Consider the following 27,200-nt stretch of genomic DNA (forward strand, 5'->3'; position numbering starts at 1 on the left):
TAATAGGCTTTTGCATGTAGGTCTCAATTTGTTATCCTCATGCAGCTGAACTAGAATAATGCCATGTTTCGGAAGAGTTGAACTCTTGCTGTGTCAGGGAATGTGGGAGGCTTGCTTGTTAGAAACTAAAACTCCTGCAGGCAAATGCTCTGCTTGCACAATTTAAGGGGAAAAGATGCCCACATAAAATCATGGAAGTAGAGAGAATCTGTCACCATCATAAAATTTTTTAACAACTTTGCAAAACATGTTCTAAATATATACAGTAAATGTTTTACAAGAGTGCGACATTATACCTTTCCCCCATGTAATAATTTGATGGCATGTCACAGACATGTTTTTTTTTAAGATACGTATCTGGAAATTGTTTTACATAGATAAAAAAAAATGATGCGTACGGTTTGGCCTAAGGCATACTAGTAGCTACTTTTTCAGGAACAAAGTTTAACACTTTTGCTTCTTTTAAGTGCTCAAAATCAAGATGGCTTATCGAGACGGTAATACTAATAGGTATTCAAATTGTCATTTTTCATATTAGTGAGGGGCGCTCGGATTTTTATTTTTTTGTCCAGGCTTATTCTGTCCTCTAGTGGCTGAAATAGAAAAATACAATTCATCCTGAACAAACACATTTACCAACATCAAATATCAAACTCAATCTTCATCTTTTTTGTGGCAATTAAAGGTCCAAACAAAACATTAAAATGGGAAGAAGTCAATCAGTAAATCATTTTTTGGCGGCCTGTAAAATTTAACTTATTACTAGCCTGTGCAAAAAGGAAAAAAAAAAAAAAAGAACAGTCTACAGTAATGTTAATTGAATAGTGATTTGTACTGTTTGAATTTACTAGATGAATTATAACTATATGAACCTTTTCAATTACAGGGAAATTACATTTATATTGCTGTCAGTTTGTCAGTTGTGTCTGGCGAGCAAGTAGTTTGTATAAGGACAAGAAAATAAATTGAATTTATTTGATTAATTTATCTTTTTATAAACTCAATTTGAAACGTAACTTGAAACTGAGCCAAATAGTAAAACTGAGGTGTTGCACAATAGTATACAATTGTTGTTAACCACTTAATTATGATATTGAAACAAGTAAACAGGGTATGTAAAACTTTTTTGCAGAAGCTACAAGTAAGCATGTAAAAATAATTTTAAATCAATATACTGTACATTATTGTCTGAATATTATACACACAATTTATTAGTCTTTAATCAGTCAAATCGTCTTTAAATAAGTGTTTATTGGTTTGTTAGTTTAATTAAAATTGATGAAAATCGCAATGTTCAAAATGACAATGAAAGTAACTGAGATTTTCCTTTTGGGCTGCATTGCCTAGATCTAATCTGTATAAATAGCTATTGCAGGTCCTAGACTCGTGGTCCTGCATTTTTCAGGTTTTTTTCCTTGTATTTGATAACGTTACCTTGTCTGACTTAAATAGTTGAATGTTATCCTCTGTGACCCTGCTTTTTAAGTCTACAAGTAATAATGGTTGTAGGTGTATATTTGCATTTGTTAACGGTATTTTTGTCTTATTCATTGGTCGTGCTCTCTCAACATATGTGTCTAAATGTTTTTGTATGTATGGCTCTCAAAAAAAATATAAAAAAAAAAAAATTGCTATAAATGCCATCCAAGCGTGCCTAATGCCAATAGGGAATTAAAAAAGTCTATATTGTGGATTCCTATGTTGCAGGGTGTTGTGAAAGGTAACTCCCGTGATGGAAACAGATTTTTACTGTGCTTCAAAAATGATTTTTTTTTTCTTTTTTATGATAACACGTGTGACTTTACCTTGAGTGAGCACGACTGTAGAGAGGTTAGCCCATGATTGCAGCACTCCCAATCCGGTGGAGTTGATTGGCATTTCATTGGGTCCCGGTTCACTTATCGGGGTTAATTAGCACTACTTGTCTCACAGGTAGGTTTCTTAATGGCTGCCAACCAACTGCCACTGTTTACATTTTAATGATTTTGTTCCGACTCATTAATCCAAAGTCACTGTTTGCGTGGATGTGCACGCCGAGTAGCGTTTCTGGCTTGTGTTTGCTAAGTCAAGGACAAATAAGCAAGTGCAATGCCTTTTGGGAGTGGGAGGGGTTCTAGAAAATGGATGAATGGATGGTAAATGAATAAAAGTTAAACTGCATAGCATGTTCAAACCACAAAATATACAACTGCTCGAAAAATTGTATTATTACCTATAGATGCGACAAGAGGGCATCCTGCTTGCTTTTGTTAAACGGTTTTTATTTTGGATGAAATTCCACTATCGATTACTGGATGGCTCATCCTATTTTGTTTGATGTAAATGATAAAGAAGAATGAAAACGAAGTATTCTCCTCACTCCTGCGTTTTATGCCTACAAATAGTGATAGCTTTGAATTCATTTCATAAAGTATATTTTTGTGCATTATTGCTTTTTGTGAGATAAGTGTTACAGGAGCAGGGGTGAGGACCCAAGAGCACGCACGCACGCGGAGGTCTGAAATATAATAATGGGAGATTCATGAAACTGAAAAGTAACTCAATAGTAGGGAAACATTTCAATTAAGGTAGTGGCAAACATTTTCAATGTCCGGTACAAGTAAATATGGCCTGAAAAAAAATATCAATCAATTTCTTTCACATAAATCCAATTTTATTACTTTGATCAAATGTTTAATTGCAGTTACAGTTTTTATTTTTACTAAAGCAACTGCAAGTCAATGACACATGGCTGGTGCTTGAGGCATGTTTGAGTTTTACCACAGGATGGCATTGCGGCACAACAAATAAACAAAATCAGGGCTTTATTGCCTGACCTTTAGTTCTGCACTCACAAAGAAGAATGTTTTTTTTGTTTTTTTTTTATTAAACCTGTTGGTGCTCAGCCAGTTGGATGAGGCAGAATCTTTATTGAAAGGATATTTAATTTAGCAAAAACCCTCAAAGCCAAGCATAAGCCATTCTTCCTGACGCCTGCGTAACAGCAATTTGATAAATTTTGCCACAAAACAAACAAGAGAAAAAAAAATTAAAATAGACATGGCCTCGTCCTACTGTTGCCGCCATTCATGGTGCAAATATTGATTTTAAAATATTTTGCTCGGAGTCCCAGTCTGGCGTAGGTACCACTCAAACACAGCCTTGATCTGACCAACAGCGTCATCAGGCCAGACCAGTTTAATCAGATTTTGTATTGAAGATACTTCAAAATCAGTCTTGTTTTTATTGTATTTTTATTTTAATTGAAAAGATGAAGCAATGACAATGAACATGACTTAATCATTTACATTAGAAAACTACTTTTTTTAACTTAACTATGGTGGTTATTTGCAGTACTTTACATATTTGACATAGTGAATAAATATATTAACATAACTTGATTAGTGATTAGTTAGGAAATCATAACTGTATTTGACTCCTTTTCCTAGTTTTTATAATTGAATGAAATATTTTTAGATTTAAAAGTGACAGTCATTTTGTATTTTTTATTTGATTGTAATGGTAAGACCTTATCTCTGTGAGACGAGAGAAATCTTGAAGTGTTTTTTTCTTCTTTTTTAATCCATCAGTGAGTCACGAAGGTGCAGGTAGGCATATTATGTTACCTTCACACTGCGCCAGACAAGCTATCATCATTAAGTTTAAGCACCTTGACTGCTAACTCATAAAAAGAAGAAGAAGTTGTAGAAAAAAAAGTCAAGTTTTAATACACGACGCACACTAAATTGCCTCTCGGTCGGCGGTGAAGAGCAAGCGGGCCTATTTCAGGGACAAATGCAGAAGGAGAGTTCTATTAAAATTTGAATTAACTGCCTGCGTTACTGTGTTTCCAGAGTGTTTCACCCCTTGTCAGCCAGACTGAAAATAATCAAGAGTGAGCTGAAGTACTGGCAGGTGGATCTGGACGGCTTATGTTGCTGGAGTGTGTACATGTGCAGCCATTCCTTCTGAGCCAATTGCAAGAATCGCTGTGTGATTAAGTTGTCATCTTCAGCGAAATGAAAACATGCCGCAACATAATAAAAATCCTCATCAAAGGAAGATGTTGGGGCTTAATACGTCTTTGCCAAGTGGTTGAAGACTTCAGAGGCTTGTGGTGAAAAAAAAAATACTAATCTTACTAATCAGTCCTTGCCTTAATCAGTCATATATTCACAATGGCTTTCCTCTTTCATTTTGGCAACACATGAAAGCAAGAGGTGATATTGTGTGTGTGTGTTTATCTATCTATCTATCTATCTATCTATCTATCTATCTATCTATCTATCTATCTATCTATCTATCTATCTATCTATCTATCTATCTATCTATCTATCTATCTATCTATCTATCTATCTATCTATCTATCTATCTATCTATCAAAATATAAATTCACCATTAAAAGTGAAATGTAAAATATTTTTTCAAAATACAGATACAAATTCAAGAATACTTTACAAGCAATCAATACAGCCATCCATTTTGTAGGACCGCTTATCCTCTCAAGGGTCACTGATTCCTATCCCAGCTGAATATAGGCTGTCGACAAGGAACAGCCTAAACTGGTTGCCAGACAATCGTAGGGCACAAAGAGATGACCAACCATTCACAACGAAGGACAATTTAGTGTGTCCAGTACACCTGCCATGCATGTTTTTGGAGTGTGGGAGGAAGCCAGAGTGCCCGGAGAGAACCCACGCGGGCTCATATATAATATGTTCCACACAGTAAGGCTGGAACGAAGTGGGTTTGAACTCAGGTCCCTGAACTGTGAGGGGCAGACTTGCTAAGCACTGTGCAACCTACTACATCTCTATAATATGTATAGTTTTATCTTGAGCTAGACAAAAGTTCAGTTTAGCCATTTCATCATGCACTTCAATCAGATCTAAATTGGACTAACGTATTTGTCCCCACTGGCTACCTGATGTCATTGGTGATTGGAAGTGTAATAAGCTTTCCAAGGGCCCACTTTTTTTTTACGCCCTCATTCTCTTGTTTCTCCAATTGCCTTCTCGGAAACAAGTATGGGGGGAATGGTGGTGATGTCCGTCAATTTGAGCCTTAATGAAAGCGTTGCTCCACCATGAGAAAGCTGTTCCTTCATATCACCATTGCTAAAGCAAGATGGCAAAATGAGCTCCCCTTCTGTGAGCCCACCCTGCCCCCAAAAATGGGGCCTGTCTCTTTGCTCATCAAGGTGGCATTTAGGTGCCTCTGTGTGGTGATTTGAGGAAGCTGGAGAGTTGAAGCTATTGCTCCTCGCTTGCTTTAATGTTCTGACTCAACAAACCTGACCATTGTCATTTTCCCCCTCCCTGGCTTCACGGAGGCTTTGAAGGAAAGCCAAAGGAATGTGGCTAACAACTGTCAAGGAAAAGAGCTGCGATTGCATGACCATTCCACAACAAGGAACCCTACCTCGCTCCCAAAAGCAGTGAAAGTGTCACTAAGTTTCCTACTGGGTAAGAAGTGACAATGGCAGCAATAAAGTACACAGAATGGAGGCACTCAATGTGCAAGATGTGCATGAAAGTTTGCCAGTGCTGACCCCACAGGTAGACGCAAGATTAAAAAAAAAAATAATGAGTGTAAGACAAAAGTTAGGCCATATTTTGAGTTATATGGTTTTGCCAGTCAAATAGTTAGTGAAACCACATTTGTCATTGTCATATTCACATTAACAGTTATTTCTCCCCAATTTCCTTCATATTCACCATGAAATATTTATGCCATTAAATATTTATCTTCATTTTTAATAGGCTTTAGGTTTCTGGAGCAAATGGGTCTTACAAATCCATGAGTTCAGATTATGTGTGTATTTTGGGTGATCTCTTGTTCTCTCCAGCTCTCTCGAGGCGCTATAAACTTTTGACCTTGTAAGGCAGCGCCGTTTGATGGTAAATGGTTGTCATTTTGTGTGCCACGCCTCATGAAGCCTCCCTTTTTTATTACCACTCGCGTTTATGCCCCCACTGATCACAACATTGCAGCAGTGCTTGACTAATTTGATGGCCTCGGGCGCCCGCAAAAACATTGCAGATTTCAGGGATGCATATTGTGTATTTTCTGATCGCCAGATTGAACTGGGCCGGCAAAACCAAGGTCAAATCTTTCACTGCTTGACATGTCCTCTGGGATCAGCACTGTCTGACCGCTGTGTTCCCGTTCCACTGTAAGAGCAAGTACAGTAGCGAGCAGCAGTTCCACTGGTCCGTGCTGATAAGCTGACACGGATTTGTACTGTATGCGCGCAGGAAATATCACCAATGAGTGCAGAGGTCTGATAGTGATGATATGAAAAGAGCATTGGAAGGAGACATAATGGTGGTTCTGTCTTGGTGATGATTTGTATGATTGCCCAGTCTTTTTCTAAAGCGGTTAAATGCATGTGTGATGATATAGATTCGGTGTTTGACCAGCACAGCATACTACATACATGTAACTTACTTTCTTCTTCCTTTACCCTATATATTAAATGTAAAATGGGGGTGGGGGGGGGTCCATTTATTGTACAAAATATTGATGATAACGATTGTAAAGTGGGGAAAAAGTACTGTAATTGTCATGACAGTTTAATAGGTACCCAGCCATCATTTTTGTGTCATTAAACAAACAAAAAAAAATGCAGTTACATGTGATTATTGTCATAAAAATCTCATTCTGGTTCCTGAAACAAATGTATTAAAAAATAATGGGAAAGGCAAGTAAAACATAAAGAAGATGTCTTGGTTGGCATGATCCATTATGTTTGTCCCCTGCAAATCCAAGGTAGACCTAATCGGGCTTCCCACTGGGAAAAAGAATCCTCTCGTGCTTCCTGTCCTGGAGCTGCCCTCTTCCTCTCTGGGCACAAAGCCACAACCCGCTGTTTCTCAGTGGCTCAACAGCAGAGATTGAGTTGCTTCGCTTGAACGTCTAAAAATAGCAACCCAGTATCACATCTAATCTTGTTGTATTCCACACAACCTGGGCAAATTGCTGTCCTGAAGCAGCTAACAAAGTGGTTTCAGATGACATATCATGGAAAAGGGTTTCAGTGTGTGTTTCACCTTGTGTTGAAAGTTGTTATTTGAAGAGCGGAGCAATAGCACAGATGATAGAATAAAAAGTGGGTTTTGTCTCTCTGTGTTATGGTGCATTTGGCGGGTAATCGATCAGGAAATTCCCACTAGTGGAGCTTTAATACCAAGACTGTATACCGGGAAAATAATAATCTTTCTGGTTGGCCATTGGGCATTTTTTTTTTTTTTTTTTTTTTTAGAAAACAGCAAAATGTATTAAAATCGAATTAAATATGTTTTCTGATTCACTTGCATAGTAACATTTCCTTGCTAGGCAGAGTTAAGCCCATGAACCAAAGATATACATTTTATACCAGAGTTACTATTCACATTCGTGAAATGATTCTCAGTAATTATTATTTATGCATATACATTCAAATTCATTTCACCCATGACTCCTTTTTAATTCTTAAATTTGTACTTGAAAAGATGACACAACAGAATTCCGCCCTCTAGCTTGTCCAATTACGGCAGTTACTGTCAGTAAGAATACGGCAGATAAAGACTCTCGCATCCGTAGCTCGTAACTCGTCTTATGAGGCAGAATAATGCAATCATCCTCGAATGTTGTCGTATAAATAAATTCTAATCTTTAGGTTACCGTTTATAGCAGTGGTTCTCAACCTTTTTTCAGTGATGTACCCCCTGTGAAATATCTTTTCAGCCAAGTACCCCTTAACCTATGCAAAGCATGTTTGGGTAAAATAAAAAACAAAACAAAAAGAAAAAAAAATCATGTCACCAGTGTCTGATATATTAAACTTTAGACCCTTTGAAACTTCATTTGTATTGTCCTCAAAATAATAATCGACCTAAAATGTCATCTTTTGGATTAGAGAAGAAATCAAAAAGAAATAACTTAATTATTACACATTTTTTCACAAATAAATATCAATGTAAGAGAAGAGAATACTGTATATCATTAACTTAATTATTAATAAATATTTGTTCATAAAATTAATCAACATAAGGTGTCAGACCTGTTCTCAAAAAGAAACTATTATAAATATATATTTGTCCACAGAAAAATATTCAACTTAAAAAGTCCTCTTTTGGGATCATGGGAGAGATGTGTTCACAAAAATAAATCATTAATTAATAATAAATATTTCCCCCCCAAAAAAATAATCAACTTGTGTCAGATCTGTTTTCAAAAAGAAATAATTATAAATAAATATTTGTCCACGGAAAAATATTCAACTTAAAGTGTACTCTTTGGGGATCATAGTAATAAATAAATGACTTGAAAGGAAACAAGACACATGACAACACATGACAAGTTGAGTCGAAACATTCTAGTATAGGGGAAAATCTGGCTTTTTACAATAATGAAATTGAATAACCTACTGAACATGAATTTAGTTTTATGAACTTATTTCTAAAACAATTAATTCAATACTTATTTTTCAATGATTTTTGCATGTTTGTTTGTTTTATTTAAAATCTCAAATAACTCTAACCCTAACCCCCCATGAGTACTGGTACCCCCATTTGAGAACCACTGGTTTATAGGATCCACCCATACTTTGTATTACTTTTGTATTACAGCAGTTTAATTACTCATTCCATTTGGTCTTTTTGTGTTATCTGGGTGCCAAGAAACTTTGAGATAGTTGAGGAACATTATGTAGTGAGTGAGTTGAGTGTAATTTGTTACATAATAGAGGACCCCCACCAATTTATTGCTATCTTTTGAATACCATCAATTTTGTTGACAAACACCCACATTCTCCCTCCCCCTGTTAATTCCTTGCCAGATGTCTACTAACCGACTGCCCGGCTGCTCAGCAGGATCAAGACACCCTGGGGGTGCAGTTTGCAGGTGGAGCAACCTGAGCAGTAATTTGCTGAACATGCTGTTGACTGAGAGCGGTGCCAGACTTTCCTTCTCGTTTGTTGGACAACTGTACATACTGATGTATTTCAGAGGGAGTGAGTATTCTTCCTTTGGATTAGTCCAGGATTATAGAAACGACAATCTGAACGCCATATTTCCATTGCTTTGCACACACGCGAGTGTTTGTACAGGAGTTCACCAACCACTATCCTTTTAATAGTTTTCACATTTGTCAAGTGTGCCATTGTGTTGTATGTCTTGATTTGACATGAGTAAGAAAGGTTGTTTGTTAATATGTAGCTTGCAATCGACTGGCAGACAGCGAAGGTCATACATTGCAGCTGCAGTTTGGTCATGTCAAGCTGAGATGTGATTGGTTGTTAGTTGAGCATTAAACAATTGTGGCATTATTTTCAGTTGGCAGCAAGTGGAAAATGGCCGCACCCAGAGAGGAATAAAAATAAATGGAATTTACTGTCTAATTCATGTTTCACAATACATTAATACTATTGGACTAGCAGAGCCACATAGAAAGATTTAGAAAGATTTTTTTTTAACTTTACATTCAAATACCAATTAACATTGGATTATTGATGTAAACAAGCCACGATCATGTGAGGAGCCATGTTTCTATTTGTCCCAATCAGTTTCAATTCTTGCTGTTTTGCTACATTTCTCCTTCTTGTCCTGCTTTTTTTTTAAGACTCAATTTTTCATTTCTCTTGAGTTACATTACTTGCCTCTTCCCATCTGCAGATGAGTAAATGAAGTATGGAATGAGTAAATTGAAAAAAAAAAGTACATTTATATGCTACAGCTGAAAACATGTTTCATATTTCATTTTGATTTTTGTGTTTTATTTCAGAAGCCTAAAAGCGGCGTGCTGCTTGGGAGTGATTTAATAATGCAGCCAGGTGGTTGGATTTATATCTCATGGATGCACATTTGCACCATTCCGACACATTTAAACATGATGCATGTGGCTTTTTTTTTTTTTTTTCAATTTGGAGAGTGTTTTAAATCTATATGGAGAGAGGTGGTGGAAATGGTGGGACAAGGCCGGTATCCTGCACATTTTGGATCCTTTGCTCCCAAACCCACCTGGTTCAAATGATTAGGATATTTCTTAAGCTCCTGTATAGCTTGCTAATGCGCTAACCATTTGAATCAGATGTTCTGGTTAGAAGAACCTTGAAAAGACAAAGGACTCCGGGTTTCAAGAAACGGAGCTTGACAACATGTGATGTAGTTAAAAGGAAATGCACACAATTGCTAGTAACAATTAAAATGCTAATACCAATCGTAGGTTAGAATGAACGATTAAGCTAATTTCAAGCGATCCAAGAACACTAACAAAATCTCTGGAATACTGTATTTAAAATATTGACTACTGTATGTTAGCATATGAGTTGCTGGATATTTTGTTCTTTCTCACCATAGTCTTTTAAGTATTGTGTGACATTGCGAAAGGGGAAGTACACAAGGCAAGTCAATAATAGCATTAAAAAAAAATACTGTAACAGAATCGTGCTTATCCCTGTTGCTTGGTGTTATTGTTTATACAGCGAGTGGCTTGTTTTTATTGATTTTTACCCCTGGTTTTCTTTTTCCAGAGCAAACAATTTAGAGTGTCGTCTATCTCAGGATGAGCAGCGAGGACATGGCACAATATCAGTATAAGGCATACTTTATAGGTAAAAAAAATATATATATATTTTCAGATGTAATAAGATGAGACATGGAGCATTCTGGGTTACATTATCTTATCCTCTTTTTTTTTCAAAATGGGGGATATAAAATGAAGCTCATGAATTGCATTTGTTTTTAAATTATGGTAAATAAGATAAAAGGCATTCCAGACACATGTTAGGAAAGACATTAATATTAAATTACCACATATACAAATTGATAGAGTAATCCCCAACTGAACTCTTACACTTTCCAGGGGAGTCTTGAGGTGTATTAATAATTTACAAGTTATCCCTTTTATCGCAGCGGTCTAAACATAGTTCTGGTCTATGCGGCTGTCAAAGAAGCAAAGAGCACGTCTTCAGCCTGGTACAGGCATTAAGATTTTTAACGCCTTCATTGATTTTTTTTTTTTAATGTGTGAGACCACATATATGGCTATATAAAAACAATTCCTGTTCTTACAGATTTTACTGAGTTTGGTGTACTTGAGATGTTACATCATATCGCCACAGACATTTTATTTTTGTCTGAAGAGAAATAAATATTTTCCCAGGGCCTTGGTCAGTCATTACAGGCAGATGACCTCTGGGAATAGAAGATTCCATATCCACAATACCTCAGTGTGTTTAATTATAAACCCTGTGAGTGACCTGGGAGACCAGTGTAAACTGCAGTAGATGCCCCAGAACATAAATAGGATCTCTCGCCAGTGTCGCTTACTCCCGAAGTTCAAAACTGGACAGTTACCATAACTCAGATGACAATGAGTACTGTACACAGTTGAAACCCAAAACAAAATAACAAAGGAATTTACCCCATTATTTTCTAATGATCCTGCATTGTATTTTGAATGGAGCATACTGACTGCTGACTTGACTTTAAATTCTGAGGTTAGTTATTTACACAAGTTGCTGATTAAACTTGCTTGCACACTTGCCTGCTGCTCAAAAGATGACCTCTGTTCAGCATTGTCCTGTTGCAAGAAACAGGCTGTGTACATGACTAGAATTACTGATCTTTGAAATGTTTAACAGATGTATGTCAAGAAATTTTGCTGAATCAACCGAGGATTCTCATTTTAAATAGTAATACTTAAATGCAGACTATGACTCCTCCAGATTTTTATGGTTTACAATTGTTGATTTATTTATAGACTTCAATATGACATGAGCTTGTCTATCTGATCGTCCATCTCTTATTAAATAAATGCACACAGAACAGCCTTTCATGATACTCTATTATATAACTCAATAGTAATCTTGACATAGACGTTGCACAATCAATGATGCAATACGCGCGTGTGGAAAGGGGGGAAAAAACGCGCGATTTGGAGGATGTGTTTTGATATCAAGGATCCCGTAAGACTTCCGGTTTGACGTCGCCTCATTCTTCTTCTGTTTTTTTTTCCACCGCGTTCCAATCCACTTACTATGAATTCGGTTTTGACCCTCTCTTCCACACTGACGCCACGCCAACCTTTTGACAGCCAACACATTGGACCAATAGCCGTCGGGAGTCTTACTGTTTGACCCACCCATCCACCAGTAAAGATAGAGTAGGCGGGGCTTAGTGTGGGCCTGGCATTCATGTTCGGTTGCGACGTTATTGACCAGAATGGGATATTGTGAGTTTCACTAGACATATTACTGTATTTATATTTTAAGTGTTGTAATTTATTGTTTTGTAACGCCTGATCGCGGATATTATTAGCGGTCAGACATTTGACGTTCCGGTGGCTACGAAGTTGCATGTGTGGTAACGTGGCGAGATGTACAGCTTTGCAAAGTCTTCATGAGAGAACAACGGTGATTTTTGACTATTGTTACTATTGATATTGATTCCGATCAGTCTGGGTGATGCTACGTGGCCGATTGTGTCTGTCGTAAACGCTAAAAACTCTTACAGTGTCTTGTCTTGCTAACCTTTTTAGTAAATTGGTATGGGCGTTACTATGTTATAGCTAACTTAAACGCATATAAGTCAATTTTGTTAATGATGTAAGACAACTGTTCCAACCAAAACTAAACGACTTCTGTCAAATCATTTGTCACCGTTTCTAATGCTTTCTGCTCTCACTGTGAATTTGGATGTACTTTGAATACTAATCATATTATTTAGAGAAACTCGTTTTTCAGGATTTGTATTTGTTTTAAAGTAACATCTTGGGCATTTTTTTATTCCATGGGCTACGTATAAATGCAGTGTTTTACTATTATTTCAGAGAGGGACATAGAAGAGTAGTGCTGAAGGGATACCACACCTCTTCATTTTGAAGGAACACCCCATCCACTCGGATACTACTTTTCGCAACACTTCCACTTATTTCATGTTTGTTTATTTTTTTTCTAACCGAATGGATATGAGAAAATTCACCCTGGACGGTGTTGCAAAGTAAGACAAGAGCTTACGAGTGAAGTTTGAAAACTTTTTTCTTGTGGCGGAGTTGCTGTCAAGTCATTGGAGGAAGGAACATACAACAACTTTGGAGGCAAAATGGATCAAGCCAGCGGTGGGGAGGACCCCAATAAGCCTTCTAAAAAGAGGTCCAGCGAGGATGAAGGCAGAAACAAAAAGCTGGTAGGTGTTGTGTGATGAAGATCGTTAAGAAAATAATAAATCCAGACCCCCACATTTTCACTCTGATTTAGCCTCGATAGTGCTTCCATACTATATAGCAAACAATCAGAAGCATGGACTCTCATGCAATCATTTTTTTTAATGCATTTAGTTATTGATGTGCAATGTAAGTGCAGCTAATAGATTTGGGACTTGCACTAAAGAGAGAGTGTTGTATCGTTGTGCTGTGCTTTGCACTTAGTGCATCATGTGATCATTCTGTCAATCGGTTCCCCCTAAAAGTACTGCAGAGAGCCTTGTTGTTGTGACAGTTAGCCCTCAGCGCTTTTATGGCTCATGTCGAAAGTAGCTTAATAGTTTGTTGACTCATTGCACTGTGGTGTGGCCCTACCTGTGAGGAGCATAACACCTTAGTCATTTTTTGTATTTTTTGTTCTCATTTACTCAGTGGTCTGGTGTATTTATTTTACTTGACTACACAGAGTACTGACTATTTTTCTGGGGATGTCTTTATGTGTACATACTTTGTGGGTCCTCTGTCTAAGTAGTTTAAGACGGAAGTAGTTTGTGCAGAAATTATGCTCAGTTACCTCTGCATCTGTTTTGTTTGATTCTTTGGTATGTATGGCCTACACAGGATATTTGCAGGAGCTATGGATTTACTACTGCATTAACACGAGTTAGTGATAGATTACATCGTCCAGTCTATCCACAAATTTGGGTTAGCGAATGGAGGTCTGAGGTTCTCCTAAGCATAATTTCTGCATCCGTACACGTGACCAGCCACGATTCATAATTGTCTCAGTTCATAACATGTAGCAAAATAAAACAACATGCATCACAATGCTCTGATGCAGTCTTTAATTTTTCTCAATTTCCACCTCTTTATTAAAATTGGACATTTTTCTTTTAAATTGATAGTACAAAAAATAAAACATTTGGTATAAATAAGTTAAAGCTTTGTTCTGTCATTATGCTCATACCTGATCGATGGCAAAGTTTTAGTTGAAACTGTGTAGAACTCAAAGTCTTTAGTAAACCACAAATAAGCCCCAAAACACAACATTAAAAAATAGCCACAATGAGGCAAATACCTTTCAATGTTTCAAAATGATTTTCACAAGATTTTTTTTTTCCAATAGTTCTGTAGCTGGGCGAATATATGTTTACAATTCTTTCATTTTTGAGCTTCGGTATCTGTGAAACTAATCAGTCAAGAGAAACTACGGTTTGAAAAAATGTTAAAGCTGACACCAGAAATAGAGTCAGAAGTCAGAGAAGTTTTTTATCTGAATTACTTGGAGCTTAGCCTTTTCAATTATTTTTTTCAATTATTTTTAAAAACAACACATGTATATGTTAAAAAGACTTCATGAGGGGAAGATGCGTGATTTTTATCCACAGAAATCTAACTTGAATTTACAGATACCATGTCCTACAGTCATTAAAACAATTGGAATCTTATGATTTTTTTGGTGACCATTCCAAGATATACTATATACTGCCTTTCTAATGGAGGAAATCACTATAGCAAATAATTGAAATTATGACTCCAGCTTCACAAGATGCATTGTCTGTTAATAAGGCAATATCTTATGGTGTCTACCATGGCACATGATTGTATCAGTCATAGTCAATTCAATTACATATTTTCACCATCTAGTGGAACAAGAAAAAGGATGTGTCTATTTGGGATGTGTCACTTAACAGCTATGTGGGACTGCATTGTCATTAGGTTATCCCTTCACCATTCCTTTGTGGTTTTAGTGCACTATGTTGAGGTCTGTCTGGTTGGGACCGCCTGACTGACTGACAGTGTCACATGGTTGCACACTGACATGTACTTCTTGTGTAAACATTGTCTGTTATGACTGAAAACATCCCAAACCTTCAATTGAATGCTCTCATTTGCAGTCTGTCCGTCTTCCCTTTCACATGGGGTAATATAAAACTGCAAATCATGCACGTGTGGCGTGTGATCAGCTGCACACGCGCAAATCTTGTCAGCAATTGTGTGAACTTAGTGGTTAAACAATATTTTCCCTCGCTTAAGATTTAAAAAAAAAAAACTTAGCTTTTTTAAACAGACAAAATATTTCTGACATTCTCACTGAATTGCATTTTCTGTTCTTACACGTATTCTAATTGAGTATAATGAGCCTGTGTTGATACCACCGACTTCAAATGCTGAATTTTAAGCTGGGAACGTTGCTATGGTATTAACTTTTCCCATAACCACTGCCAAACACTCTGGTGCAAACGTCTTGTAATCACTGGTTGTGTTCCAGCAAAGTTTTAAAGGGAAAGCGCGGCCACAATGACTGCAAGTCAGGAAATCGCAGAGGCAAGTCAGATGCCATGTGCTCCCACAAACCATCTTGACATCGTTCTGCAGCTTTGAAATATCCTGACTCCAAACTTTTTGTCAAAATGAGCTCATCCTGCAAATGTTTCTGATTCCTTAGTGGGATCTCTGTACTCGCCTGCGTTCCTCTTTTCTCAGCCCGCCAAAGAGAATCAGTGCTCAACATGTTCGCGAGTTGTTGCTGAAATCTCAGAGGAAGTAATTATTCACCTCTGGGTGGGTCCGTCAGCTGTCATGGTTTGTTTATCCCACACTTTCTTGCTGCCCTGAAGTGGACTTGGAGAGCAGGGATTGCAACTCAGTAAAGGATTGACTTCAAGTTGATCTGTCAAGTAGTTTGGGGGGGGGGGGGGGGGGGGGGGGGGGGGTCATCAAGTTGTGACTGCACCATATTAACACAAGCCCCTTACACACTTGCCATCTACAGTAAGCTGGCTTGTCCCTCTCACCTTTTTTGGCTCTGTCGAGTGTGTAAGGTACTGTGTATACGCCACAGTTTAGCCTTTCTGAGACTTAAGGCCTTGTGCAGATTACATGGACATGCAACCCTAACCCGTGTACACATTTCATTCAATTAGAAAATTCTATTACGTGACATCAAATATGATATCTACCATTTGAATGAAACCTACTATGACAATATTTCACAAAGTCATCAATTGGTATCTTGCACTTGCATACTACAGCAAAAAAAATGTTTTCAATTTTTGTACAGAAGTGTGAAGCTGCCATTGTTGGAGTAAACATTTTTGACTGGCGAACTCATTTGAACAAATTAGTACATTCAAACTTAATTACAATACAAGTATGTTCTAACTTATTTACCAGTACAGTACATATTTTTTGGAACATATTTTGAAGTATGTTCAAACATGTTTTCAAATATGATGGACACACTTGCACATACGTCCAAATGTATGTGAAGGCTAAAAAAAAAAGTTCCCATAACGCCATGAGGTTTTGTCATATACACCCACTATCAATGGTGAAATAAAACTGGTACCATTTTAAAGGTAAAGTAATTAAGTAATGTGTTATGCCAATTATTTCTTTTCCATATTTTTTCAGATCCAGTAATGGTGTTAGCTCAACCAGAAAAGGTGTTTTGCATCCTTGAATTTGTTTTGATGTGTTTAAACACAACATTGAGTATAAATGATTTCAGACTGTCAGGCACATTTAAGATCGTTAATAATTTTCAAAGTATTCAACGTCAAAATGTTCCTCAGACTTTTGGAACACCCTATACATTTGGAAGTACTTGTAAATATGTTAAACGTGTTTATAAATTTTAAGACTCTTGTAAATAATTAAACAACTTTTCCAGTCAAAATATTTACTCCACATTGGCAGCTCCACACTTCCATTTGTGACTGAGAAATACAGAAATATTGCAAGCGTCTAACATCCCCCCAATTTTTTTGCAATGGTATATCTGTCTTACTGTAATTTCTGAAGTACTGAAGTAAATTCTGATGCATATACCCATTTGATAACTCATACAACATTGCCTTTCTGACACACGTTTCCCTCTGTAAAATGTTAAAAAACAAAACAAAAAAAAGGACGATGTTAAACTGGTTTGATCTTGTATAACATGACCTTAAATGGAAAATGCCCAGTTGAGTGTGTATGTGTGTGAGCGTTTGTTGATGTGTGGATGGACTAAAGCCTAATATAAGCGAGTCTAATATAATCAAATCTAGTAGGAATCCATAGTCCTTGTACCATACTAGCAAAGTTGAACCAGTCCGTGGAAGAGAAACATTGCATGTGCACAATTCTTTTACAAGTCAACAGGAAGGATTGCGTCACATTTACACCATTTGGGGCTTTGAGCCCAGACCGTCATTACTTAACCCAGCGAAGGATATTAGAATAACACCGCTAACGTTGTAATGTTACTTTTACGGCCTTATCTCTTTATGTTGGGGGCGGGGTGACTGAAATGAGAATGAGTTGACCGTTTTAAAGGAATTTGGGAGAGCAGGTTTGGCCGAATGGAAGAATGTTTCTTTTCTGCATACCAGAGCAAAAGATGATGTCACACCAAGCTTCATGAGGGCAAAGTTATTCCCACGTATTCATGTAATAGAACTTCCCTTGTCACAGTGATTTCATGATTCTATCAGATGCTCTCACAAGAATTAAAAGGAAAAAAATTATGAATCAAAAAGTTAGAGGTACTTGATTTATTGAGCAATTTTCAGCAGTCAAAAGTTAACATAATTAATTTGATAATTTCATTATTTTTCATGTGCTATTAAAAAAAAAACCACGCTGTCAACTGAAAATGCGGCTCACCTATTTTCTTGGTTTGGTCGTGACATTCACAAGGTGAGCTGTGTTTGGGTGTTACTGGAGCCCCAAGTACATAGGAAGTCATTTTCAGTTTTCAGCAAGTGGCAAAATGCCTTTTTTAAAGCTATTAATTGTACGTGAATAAATAATGACATTATCAAATTAATTATTGTCAAAAAATAACTTTTTACTGTTGAAAAAGTATCCCTTTAAATGCTATGTTTGGACAACTTTTGTTTTTCCAGAAACACAACTCGCTTTGCCATTACAAATACTTGTGTAATTATTGTATTTCACTATTAAAATAAAATAAAATACTATCAAAAGCTTACAAAAGCATACGTTCATTTTCTATAGCTGCTTATCCTCCCAAGGGTCGCAGGCTTGCTGATGCCTATCCCAGCTGACTTCGGGCAGTGGGCAGGGGACACCCCAGGGCACACGGAGGCAAACAACTATTCACACGCCCAATCACACCTAAGGGCAATTTAGTATGTACAGAGAACATGCAAACGCCACACAGGAACCAAAGCCAGCTGGAATTGAACTTGGGTCCGTTAACTGTGAGACGGACGTGCTAACCAAAACCATCTTTTCTAAAAAAAAGAAAAAAAAGAAAAAAAAGCTAGATGTTGTCTTAAGTTTTTGAAAAAAGTCTAATATCCTCCCCCAAAACAAAAATAAGAATCCTATTGAAAAAACAAAGTTGAAGCGCGTAAATGCTAAATGAATTCTCATTTTCGGACTGATTTTATTTGAGACCATATGTGATTAACACAAGCATAATTAAATTGGGTCATTACTTCTTATAGGGTAATTAAGGTAATGAGGATTTCAGGCAACATGGATGTGTTAATTATGAGATCTTGGACATGGGAGACCTGACTATGGCAATTAAGGACTGACAAGGTCAGAAAGCAGTTCTTTTTTTTTTTTATTTTCTTCAGAAGACTCAAAGTTTTTGGCGCCATGCTACATGAGCTTCTGTAAAGGTTATGAAGGTCTTGTTGACATTCAGGGGAATTCAAACGGCTAAACACTTACACGCCGATCTATATTCCTGCTGCTGTTGTGTACTTTTCCCACAATGCCTTGATTGAGCAGTGTTAAGCAGACATGTGAGGCAGGAAATGCACCACATGTGAGTATGTCCATGGCATTCAGGAAGTTGGAGAGAGAGAGGAAGCGGTGAAGAATGCTTTAGAAACACAGTGGAAGAAAACCCCCTCTTTATATAGTATATGGCTGCAGGACACCAGACAGACATTTCAGAACATAACGTCTTGAAAAATTACAAGATGTGCTTACAATGGTTGCTCACTACGTAATTATGGCAATAATGCAAGTTGTGCACTAGCTATAAATAGCTATGTTTTTGCACAAGCTATGAATGTTAGGTTTATTTTAAACCATTTAAAATCAGGACACATTATTGTTGTCAGAACATTTTGCAAAAGATTTCATTTTCAATCAAATAAATTAGACTTGCAACCATTATTTGACTGAAGGGGCAATTACTTTATTATAACATGAAGTGATAACCGTATTTGACAATTAAAAAATATTTTTTAATGAATAGTTTTGAGACTTTATTTAATTTTTAGCCCATATGATCAGAATTGTAATCTCTAATATGTACTGTAACTATTCCCCTATTTCTGGAGTCCTTCATGTAAGATGACCTCTACATTTTTGTTTTATTTTAACATACAACATTAGAAAGCATTTGATTTTACTTTTGAGAACAGCATGGAACATTTGTTTGTTTTTAAACCAATATTTCTGATATATCCCTGCAAATTTGAAATGTTCTGTTTTCTAATTAAGGGAAAGAAATAGTACAACTTCATGACAATGTTGCAGCTCAAAATCAAACCTTTTTTTAAATTGGTCTTAACACTGACACTAAACGTACAATTGATTAAAAATGTAAACTGAACTAAAAAAAAAAAAAAAAGAAGAAAACATTTTTGACCATGTTACCTAGCCCTACAAAAAAGAAAAAAAGGGGAAAAAGAAAGAAAATTGATGTTCTTCAAGTAAAATAAAAAAAAAAAGTTAGATTTGACATTTAAAAACTAATAAAAAAATATATCTATAAATGAGTACAGGTAAAGACAATGGGGACCACTGGTGAAATTTTCATGTTTCTTTATTTACAACAGGAAAAAAAATGTGAGAGGTCAAAGTCCATAGCTCCGGGAACCTTCATTTTGCGAAAAATTCTGAGGGAAGTTTAGAATAATTCATTTTGCTATTCCATCAAGTGACTAACCCATATATAAAAAGTAAATGTCACTTCACTGTGAACAATTTCAAAATATAATTGCTTTGCCGATAATTTGTGAAGGCAAACGTCACAAAAACTCAGGGTACACTACCATATGTGAGAAATATCTGACTAACCTATCTGAATAGCATTATTAATATACAACTAGTCTAACTGCATAATAACTTAGTGTCATGCTTGTCCTTAAGGATTAATGCACAAGAGATTTGCAGGGACACAGATAACCCGAGGGCCTTGCTGTGCAGTCACATGGTAGTAGCGGCCACTGAAAAGCCATTCAAATGCTGCCCTGACTGCCTTTTGTGTGCTTTCCTTTTCAAATGATTGCTGTTTTAGGACACTGCTAGCAGGACCAGTGCCGGAGTAGAATAATAGAATAGCTCCACCGCTCCCTCACTCGTGTCCATTTAAAGGCACAGCACATAGGCTTTCAAATGTTTATTTTCAGGGCAATTACTGTGCTCTAAGATATTTTTAGATGTAGCATATTGTTTAGGTATTTTATTTTATTTTTTTAAATCCAGCGTGCCTTTGCATGCTAGTTTGCAACTTCCATGCGCTAAATCTTCTAAGCTGGCCCCCACAAACGGTATACTTACGATGTGAGCTGCACTGATGAAAAGCCTTCATTTTCGGTTGTAGTCTGTCCTAAACACACTTCCAAATAGATAGGTCATGGCACGCTAAAGTGGGATTACCCCCACATTGCCCTATTCTTTGTCTCAAATATGTATATTTTTTACAATACCATTGACAGGTATAAACTCTAGACACATTTCCACCTAAAGTTACATGAAGTTCGTATTGTGTCCACTAAGTGACATTATTGGAGTAAGCACTTAGAGGGCTCAAATTTTTTTTTTCAGGTCTAATACAGATTATCAATAGGTAAGGAAGCCAAAAAAACAGTATTTGGTGACAATCTTCATTTTCAATGAATGGAAAGTAAGTGTCCAAAACAATCAGGAAAAAAACACTGCATATGTTTGTGAGAAAGGTCTGTGTCGAAAATGGTGATGCCCAACTTGGTCACTTTTCCCCCCCGGCCCTATTAATCAGATACCCAACATATGCATGTATGCAAATGTTATTAAATGTACTCATAAACAAGCTTAAACAAAGTTGCATAGTTTGTCCTTCTGCATAACTAGGAAATAGTGAGTGACTATCCTAGAAATATGGAAATTAACTTGATTGAAACATGCAGTGAGCCGTTAACTGTCAATAGCCATTCAGGAAAAGTGATTTGCCTCATGAATAGAACACAATCAGGATTATATTATGTTCCCTGTGTCAGGTTTAATTGCATTTTTGTTTCCTCATCTATTGGTTCAAAAAGGGCACACAGACTAACTGCAACCAATTCTCAAAATTTGATTGCCTTGAAAGGCACTTTATTTTTTTATGCGTTCATAAGCAATGCCTCAAACTCTTGTGGACTCCTCGCCGTGTTCTCAAAGGCAGCCATTGAACGCATTATAAGAAATATGTGGCTTGATTAATTTTGACAAAGATTTGTTCAGACACTGTTTAATTGGGTAATCCCATTGGTATTTGGTGCTCTTTGATGCCAGAAAAAAAGGTTGCCCGCATTGGCAAAAAAAAGTCCTTTCTACCTGATTCAGAAAGACAAATGATGTGGGTGTGATGTTTATAGCTATCATATTCCCTCACATAACAACTATAGGGAGTATCTTTGAAGGTTGAGGCATTTATTTCATTTTTTGAAGAATACATAATCACATATATACATTTTGTAACTTTATATTTCCCTGGGCGAGCATCCGCCGGTAGGGGGAGACCGAGCCGTTATGATGAAGTTGCCACAAAGTATCGGCAGTTATCCCCCGTTATTATTAGAAGCCATTAAAGTTAAAGCTAATTTGTTTCTAAACTCGTATAAAAGAGGCGTCGCGGCCACCGACTTTATCGCGATCGTTCCAGTGGGTGACTTAAAATGACATCATACAGATGGTCCAGTTAAATTGGTTGGGAATAACAGTTATTGCTTTCTCTAAATGCTGTGTAATGTCGCAAATCTTAAACATAAATGTTATTTTTACATGTTATGGAGCCTTTAGTGATATGTCTCTTTCATGTTCCTTATACTATGAGAGCATAAAATAATGTAATTTGATGGTGGAGTTTTTATCGATAATATGCATTCTTTGGTGAATGTCCCAAGGGAAACTGAGAATTAATTTAGCCCATTTTCTGAAAAGATTATTGTGTTTCGTCATAAACATTAATTATGATGGGAAAGTTTACTTTATTAATTGAGGGAACCCTGAGGACATGTAAGCTTGATTGCTATATGACGTTGTTGCAAAGTTGCCAAGATAATGGAGCAAGGAAAAGCCCTGAAGTCAAGGCAATTTGCCAACCAGTGGTTTAATTGGTGTTAAATAGATTAGAAAATGTTTAAGTGCTGCATTTAAACATTTGCCCATGTTTTACACTGTATTTTTGTGCCATCGAATGCAACCGTTTATTGAGAAGAAAACATGCTGGGCAGAAAGTCAAACACCATTTACGGCATATGATCTGAAGAAGTCTCACAATTCCACTGAATGAGTGAATGACAAGCGACAGAAAGTCAACACACACTTGTATGCTCAGTTTGTTTCAATTCCTTCTCTGTCCCATCGGTGTTGACAGAGTCTTTTTCAAACTGTTGGCAACTGTCAAAACAAATCAAACAAACAATTTCACAGATTTGCAGGGATATTTACAGGACATTTAGTCAAATGCCCTTCCAAAGTCACAGTCCATGAAGCGTGTCGCTCCCAATATCGTCGGAACAGTTTAAACTGGAAAACCTGCATGAACAAGCTTGCAAATGTATTTACAAGTAAATAAGCTGAACATATTTAAGTATGCCCAAATGTATTTACAATTATCTTCAAACTAGGTATGGAACAATAACCGGATTGGCAATATATTACGATTTTAGAAGTGAAAGTTATTTAAAACTTGCTTAAAAAACTTAAGTTTTTTCTTCTTCAGGTAAAATGGCTAACATTTTACAGTATGCTGCTTTCACAGAACATTTATTGTGATATCTCACGGGGTAGGACACCAGCATTTTTTTTAAAAAAAAGGAATAATTTGTCATTTTGGAATTGTCTGTGGAACCTGGGTTAAAAAGGTTTACTCCACATTGGCAGCACCGCACTTACGATTCTCCTGACTTCTAAAAATCATCCAGACCGCTTGTACGGGAAGACACTTTGTTGTTGTGTGATTCAGGTTTTGAGGGAGTGCTGTGTTGTTGCCGCGAGCGACAGTTGATGGAGGAACTCTGAGGGAGGTCCAGGTTAGAGCCAATCTGTTTCCTTGCCCCATCACCGCTAATTTCCCGATTGCTTGAGTGGATAAATCCATGGCTCGAGGCAGCCTTTATGGCCATTAGCGGCACACATCTCTCTATTCATTAGCGCCGCGCAGCCTCGTGCTTCGGCAGCTACTGCTGTCTTAAAAATGACTGGCCACTCAGGCACTTGCAATGTCTCAGACAACAGACATTAAGGTGTTTGGGAACATCCCTTTGGTCATTTGGAGTGTTCCTCTTCTAGCAGTGAGTCTTGGCTTTTCAAGCAGCAATGGTGTGATCATGGTGCACACATTTCGGGAATAGTACTTAGAAAGTAGACTCATATTTTTGTTTATTTGTGTTTCCCCCAGGGTTCGACACTGATACGGAATCGATACGGAAGACTGATAACACATCTTTTTTACTAAAATGACATATTTGTGTTTGAAAAAAACAAACAAACAAAAACATTCTTAAATTGTGTCCAAAATGTTCAGACAACTGTAATGTTCACTGATTCAAAACTGTTTAAAAAATAATAAAAGCAAATATAGTATTTCACGATATAGTTACTATTCAAATGGTCAATTTTTAAAAGGACACATTAATCAAATTAGTCTGATTCATCCATCATTCTTTTAAGCATATGCTTATAGAGCTTCAACATTTTAGATTTGAATAATGTTGATTTTTGTATTTATTTTATTTATTTTAAAAAATACTTTTTAGATGACATGCATCTTGTAAAAGTCTAACAAGAAGTTTGGGGAGCTTCCATGTCTTAAAATGCATAAATTAATCCTTTATAGTTATTTTCCAGTGAAGAGAATGCACCGCAACAAACAGAAGTTAAAATTTAATCAGTTTTTTCTTCAATTAAAAAAGGTACAGTGTCATCAGAATCTTTTATAAATTTAACTGAAATTTAAAATCGTTCCCTGAATTTAAGACAGCTTTAAATTTATCCATTATTAGCTATCAGGTATTTGAAAAAAGTTTGATCCCAACAGTTGTCAAATATCAATGCCAATAATTGGCTCACTAGATAATCAGTAAATCTCTAGATTTTTTCATGAGGTATGGAAAGAATAATGGTCTACGATCGCAGTCTTGTCATTACTTTTAAACATACTTGATTACAGTGTACCTATGATGCTGAAAATAACAATATTTGTATATATTTATTTATTTCTTATTTTTTTTCTAGAAGGTGCAATGGCAATTCTACTTCCAGTATAATTTCTTCTGTAGCTCATTTATGCACCAAACAAGTTGGGCTTGAACATTTGCACCCTCTGCTGTTTCATAATACAGAAATGTTGAAACTACTGTACAGCATGAGGATTTTTACATGATTCTAATTCCTTAATTGACAAAATGACATGAATATAAACGTCATGGTTTCACAGTTCATCTATGAAAGTGGAATTAAAAATGTCTGTTTTATCTGTTTTCATTTTTTGTTGTGTGGTGGGTGGTGGCCTTTCAGGTGTGCATGCCAGCGGATATGAACTTTATACTCACTCGTGTGTTTTTAATTATTTAAACAAGTTTTGTTCATGCCCTGCATTTGGACATGATCTTTTTCGGTGTCATATACAGGTGCCTCAATAAATGGGAATACAAAAGGCAATTTGTTTTCTTAACTGCTTGTCCTTAAGGGTCGCAGACATATATTTAACGTTTGGAATTGAACATTCTAAAATAGATTAGGTTTTCCATGATTTTTCAGTTTAATGAGATATGCCTGTATACGACAAACGCAAACTTGTGAGATTACATTCTGTATTTTGGGGTTGATCTCCATTTTTTTGGGATTCCACCATAAGAATGAGGCATGATGCAGGAGGAGAGCGTTCTGTCTATGTGTGTTCACAGATGTGGGATCCTTTTCACCTCTGGCTGTTGTGTGGTCATTTCCTGTCATTTACATTGTCCCCTCCCTTCCTTTCAACAGAACATACACATAAAAACATTGGCTGACGATATGGTAAGGTGCTGGGGTTTACTTACTACCGCATGCTCTTTTTTTTCATCATACTCATCTGTTCATATGTGCATGAGATGTGATTGAACTGAAGAAAAAAACGGAGATGGATCAAACATGTAAGAAGCACACAGAACAAAATATAGATTTTTAACAGTCCTCTGTTGTAATGTGTCATGGTTCTTTTTTTTTCACTGTGACTATTTCTAGTTTGATCCATTTGCAAATACTCAGTGACTCCACATCATGCATGCCAACATTTATCTGGATATATATGTAAAATATTGTGTTGTTTGATTTTAATGGAAAAAAAATCCTTGGATTATCTGTAACTCATGATGACAAAGTGAAACTGTTTTTAGAATTTTAAACTTTAAACTTAATCATGAACACAATAGAAATGATGGCTAAACTGCACCACATCAATCAATCGATCAATCGATCAATCTATATATATATATATATATATATATATATATATATATATATATATATATATATATATATATATATATATATATATATATATATATATATATAGTGCTTGTTATGCCCATATTCTCTAGTAAGGATAGGCTAGGCTAGCTTCGTAATTCTTAATTATCTCCAGCTTCGTTTCCATATAAATCATCTTACTTCTCTCTTTAACATCACTAGCAGTCATGGGACTCATGGACAACCCTTTCAAGTTTGAATTAAGTAGTAAAATGCACTATAAATGCGGTTTTGTAACCAGTCATGATAGAACAACGCTCTACTGTTCCGCCGTTTTAAAACGAGTGAGGCTGACCAATAGCAGACCAGCATCTCTGTGAGCAGGCGCTGACCAATAGCAGACCATCATTGTAGTGACGAGTTGCATGAATCCAGTATGACGAGCAACAGAAAATAAGTGCAATTACCTAAAAATGCCTACAGATGGAGCAAAACAACACAAATACAGCTAACCCCCTAGGGTGATGACAGTTGTTTTTGACGCAAAGCCGGAAAAATACCGTTAAGAGGGGACAAAAAAACTCAGTATTCCATGTTGCAACATGAAAAAAACGTAAACCAGAAATGTATCAAATTTCCGGTGCCTCTTAAAATCAAGAGTACCATCTTTCTTGAAGAGCAAAAAATACCAAAAGTAGTCCACAAGGCTTCATTCTCCCATTACTACAGTACAACAGGCTGCTATGCCTTTTGGGACTTCATTTGTAGAGGTATCAATAGGCATATTTTATTCAACAAGTTCAGAAAGTAGGTATGATAACAGCTCTTTTTTTTATGCTTGTTCGCAAAGGAGTCATTTTAACTCAATTTGAAATTGGGCTGCTTCATCTTCTAATTAATTTGCTCTTAGTTTCATAGGAACACTGTAGTGTCCTGTCATGGCTTTAACCAGCATTACGTTTGATTTGCTGACACCTGTAGGAACCCTGTTAACATCACACATTGACATTTTTACTTAGTTAAAGCTCCAAATGCCCCAAACCAGACTTTCACTTTGCAAACTTTGGTACTGGTTCAAATTAAAACATTACAATCAAACAACACAAAAGTGCATGAAATGTCTATTTTCCAATAACACTTTGTATGTCTTTTAATCCAGCATGTCCTCTCCATTCCATTTCATAAATAATCCTAAAATTGATTGCATGTGGGTGGAGGTTTCTTTGTTCACACTAGTGGATAATAAATAGTGGCGGTCATGATGGAATGCAAAGACATGTTTTTTTTTTTTTTTTGTATTTTTTTGTATTTTTTTTTTAATAACAGTTAGATATTGGATAACGTGGTAAGTGAAGTCTAT

General features: G+C 36.4%; 1 protein-coding gene across 6 annotated transcripts in view; it reads left to right on the forward strand.

Moving 5' to 3' along the window:
- Nucleotides 1-12,160: 12,160 nt before the first annotated feature.
- The window catches only part of diaph2 (diaphanous-related formin 2), a 363,565-nt gene continuing 348,525 nt past the window's right edge, over nucleotides 12,161-27,200 (forward strand). For 4 of the 6 annotated variants that reach the window (XM_088432131.1, XM_088432136.1, XM_088432133.1 and 1 more), the window contains exons 1-3: nucleotides 12,176-12,377; nucleotides 12,794-13,149; nucleotides 25,376-25,408. In XM_088432131.1, the coding sequence (XP_088288257.1) occupies nucleotides 13,066-13,149; nucleotides 25,376-25,408 (117 nt within the window). In that variant the 5' untranslated portion in view covers nucleotides 12,176-12,377; nucleotides 12,794-13,065. Of the gene's footprint in view, nucleotides 12,378-12,793; nucleotides 13,150-25,375; nucleotides 25,409-27,200 lie in introns of all 6 variants that reach the window. The other 2 variants (XM_088432132.1, XM_088432134.1) reach the window with 2 other exon arrangements.

This window comes from Hippichthys cyanospilos, chromosome 13 (genome assembly GCF_059441005.1).
Source record: "Hippichthys cyanospilos isolate Australia breed blue-spotted pipefish chromosome 13, RoL_Hcya_1.0, whole genome shotgun sequence".
Classification (NCBI taxonomy): Eukaryota; Metazoa; Chordata; class Actinopteri; order Syngnathiformes; family Syngnathidae; genus Hippichthys; species Hippichthys cyanospilos.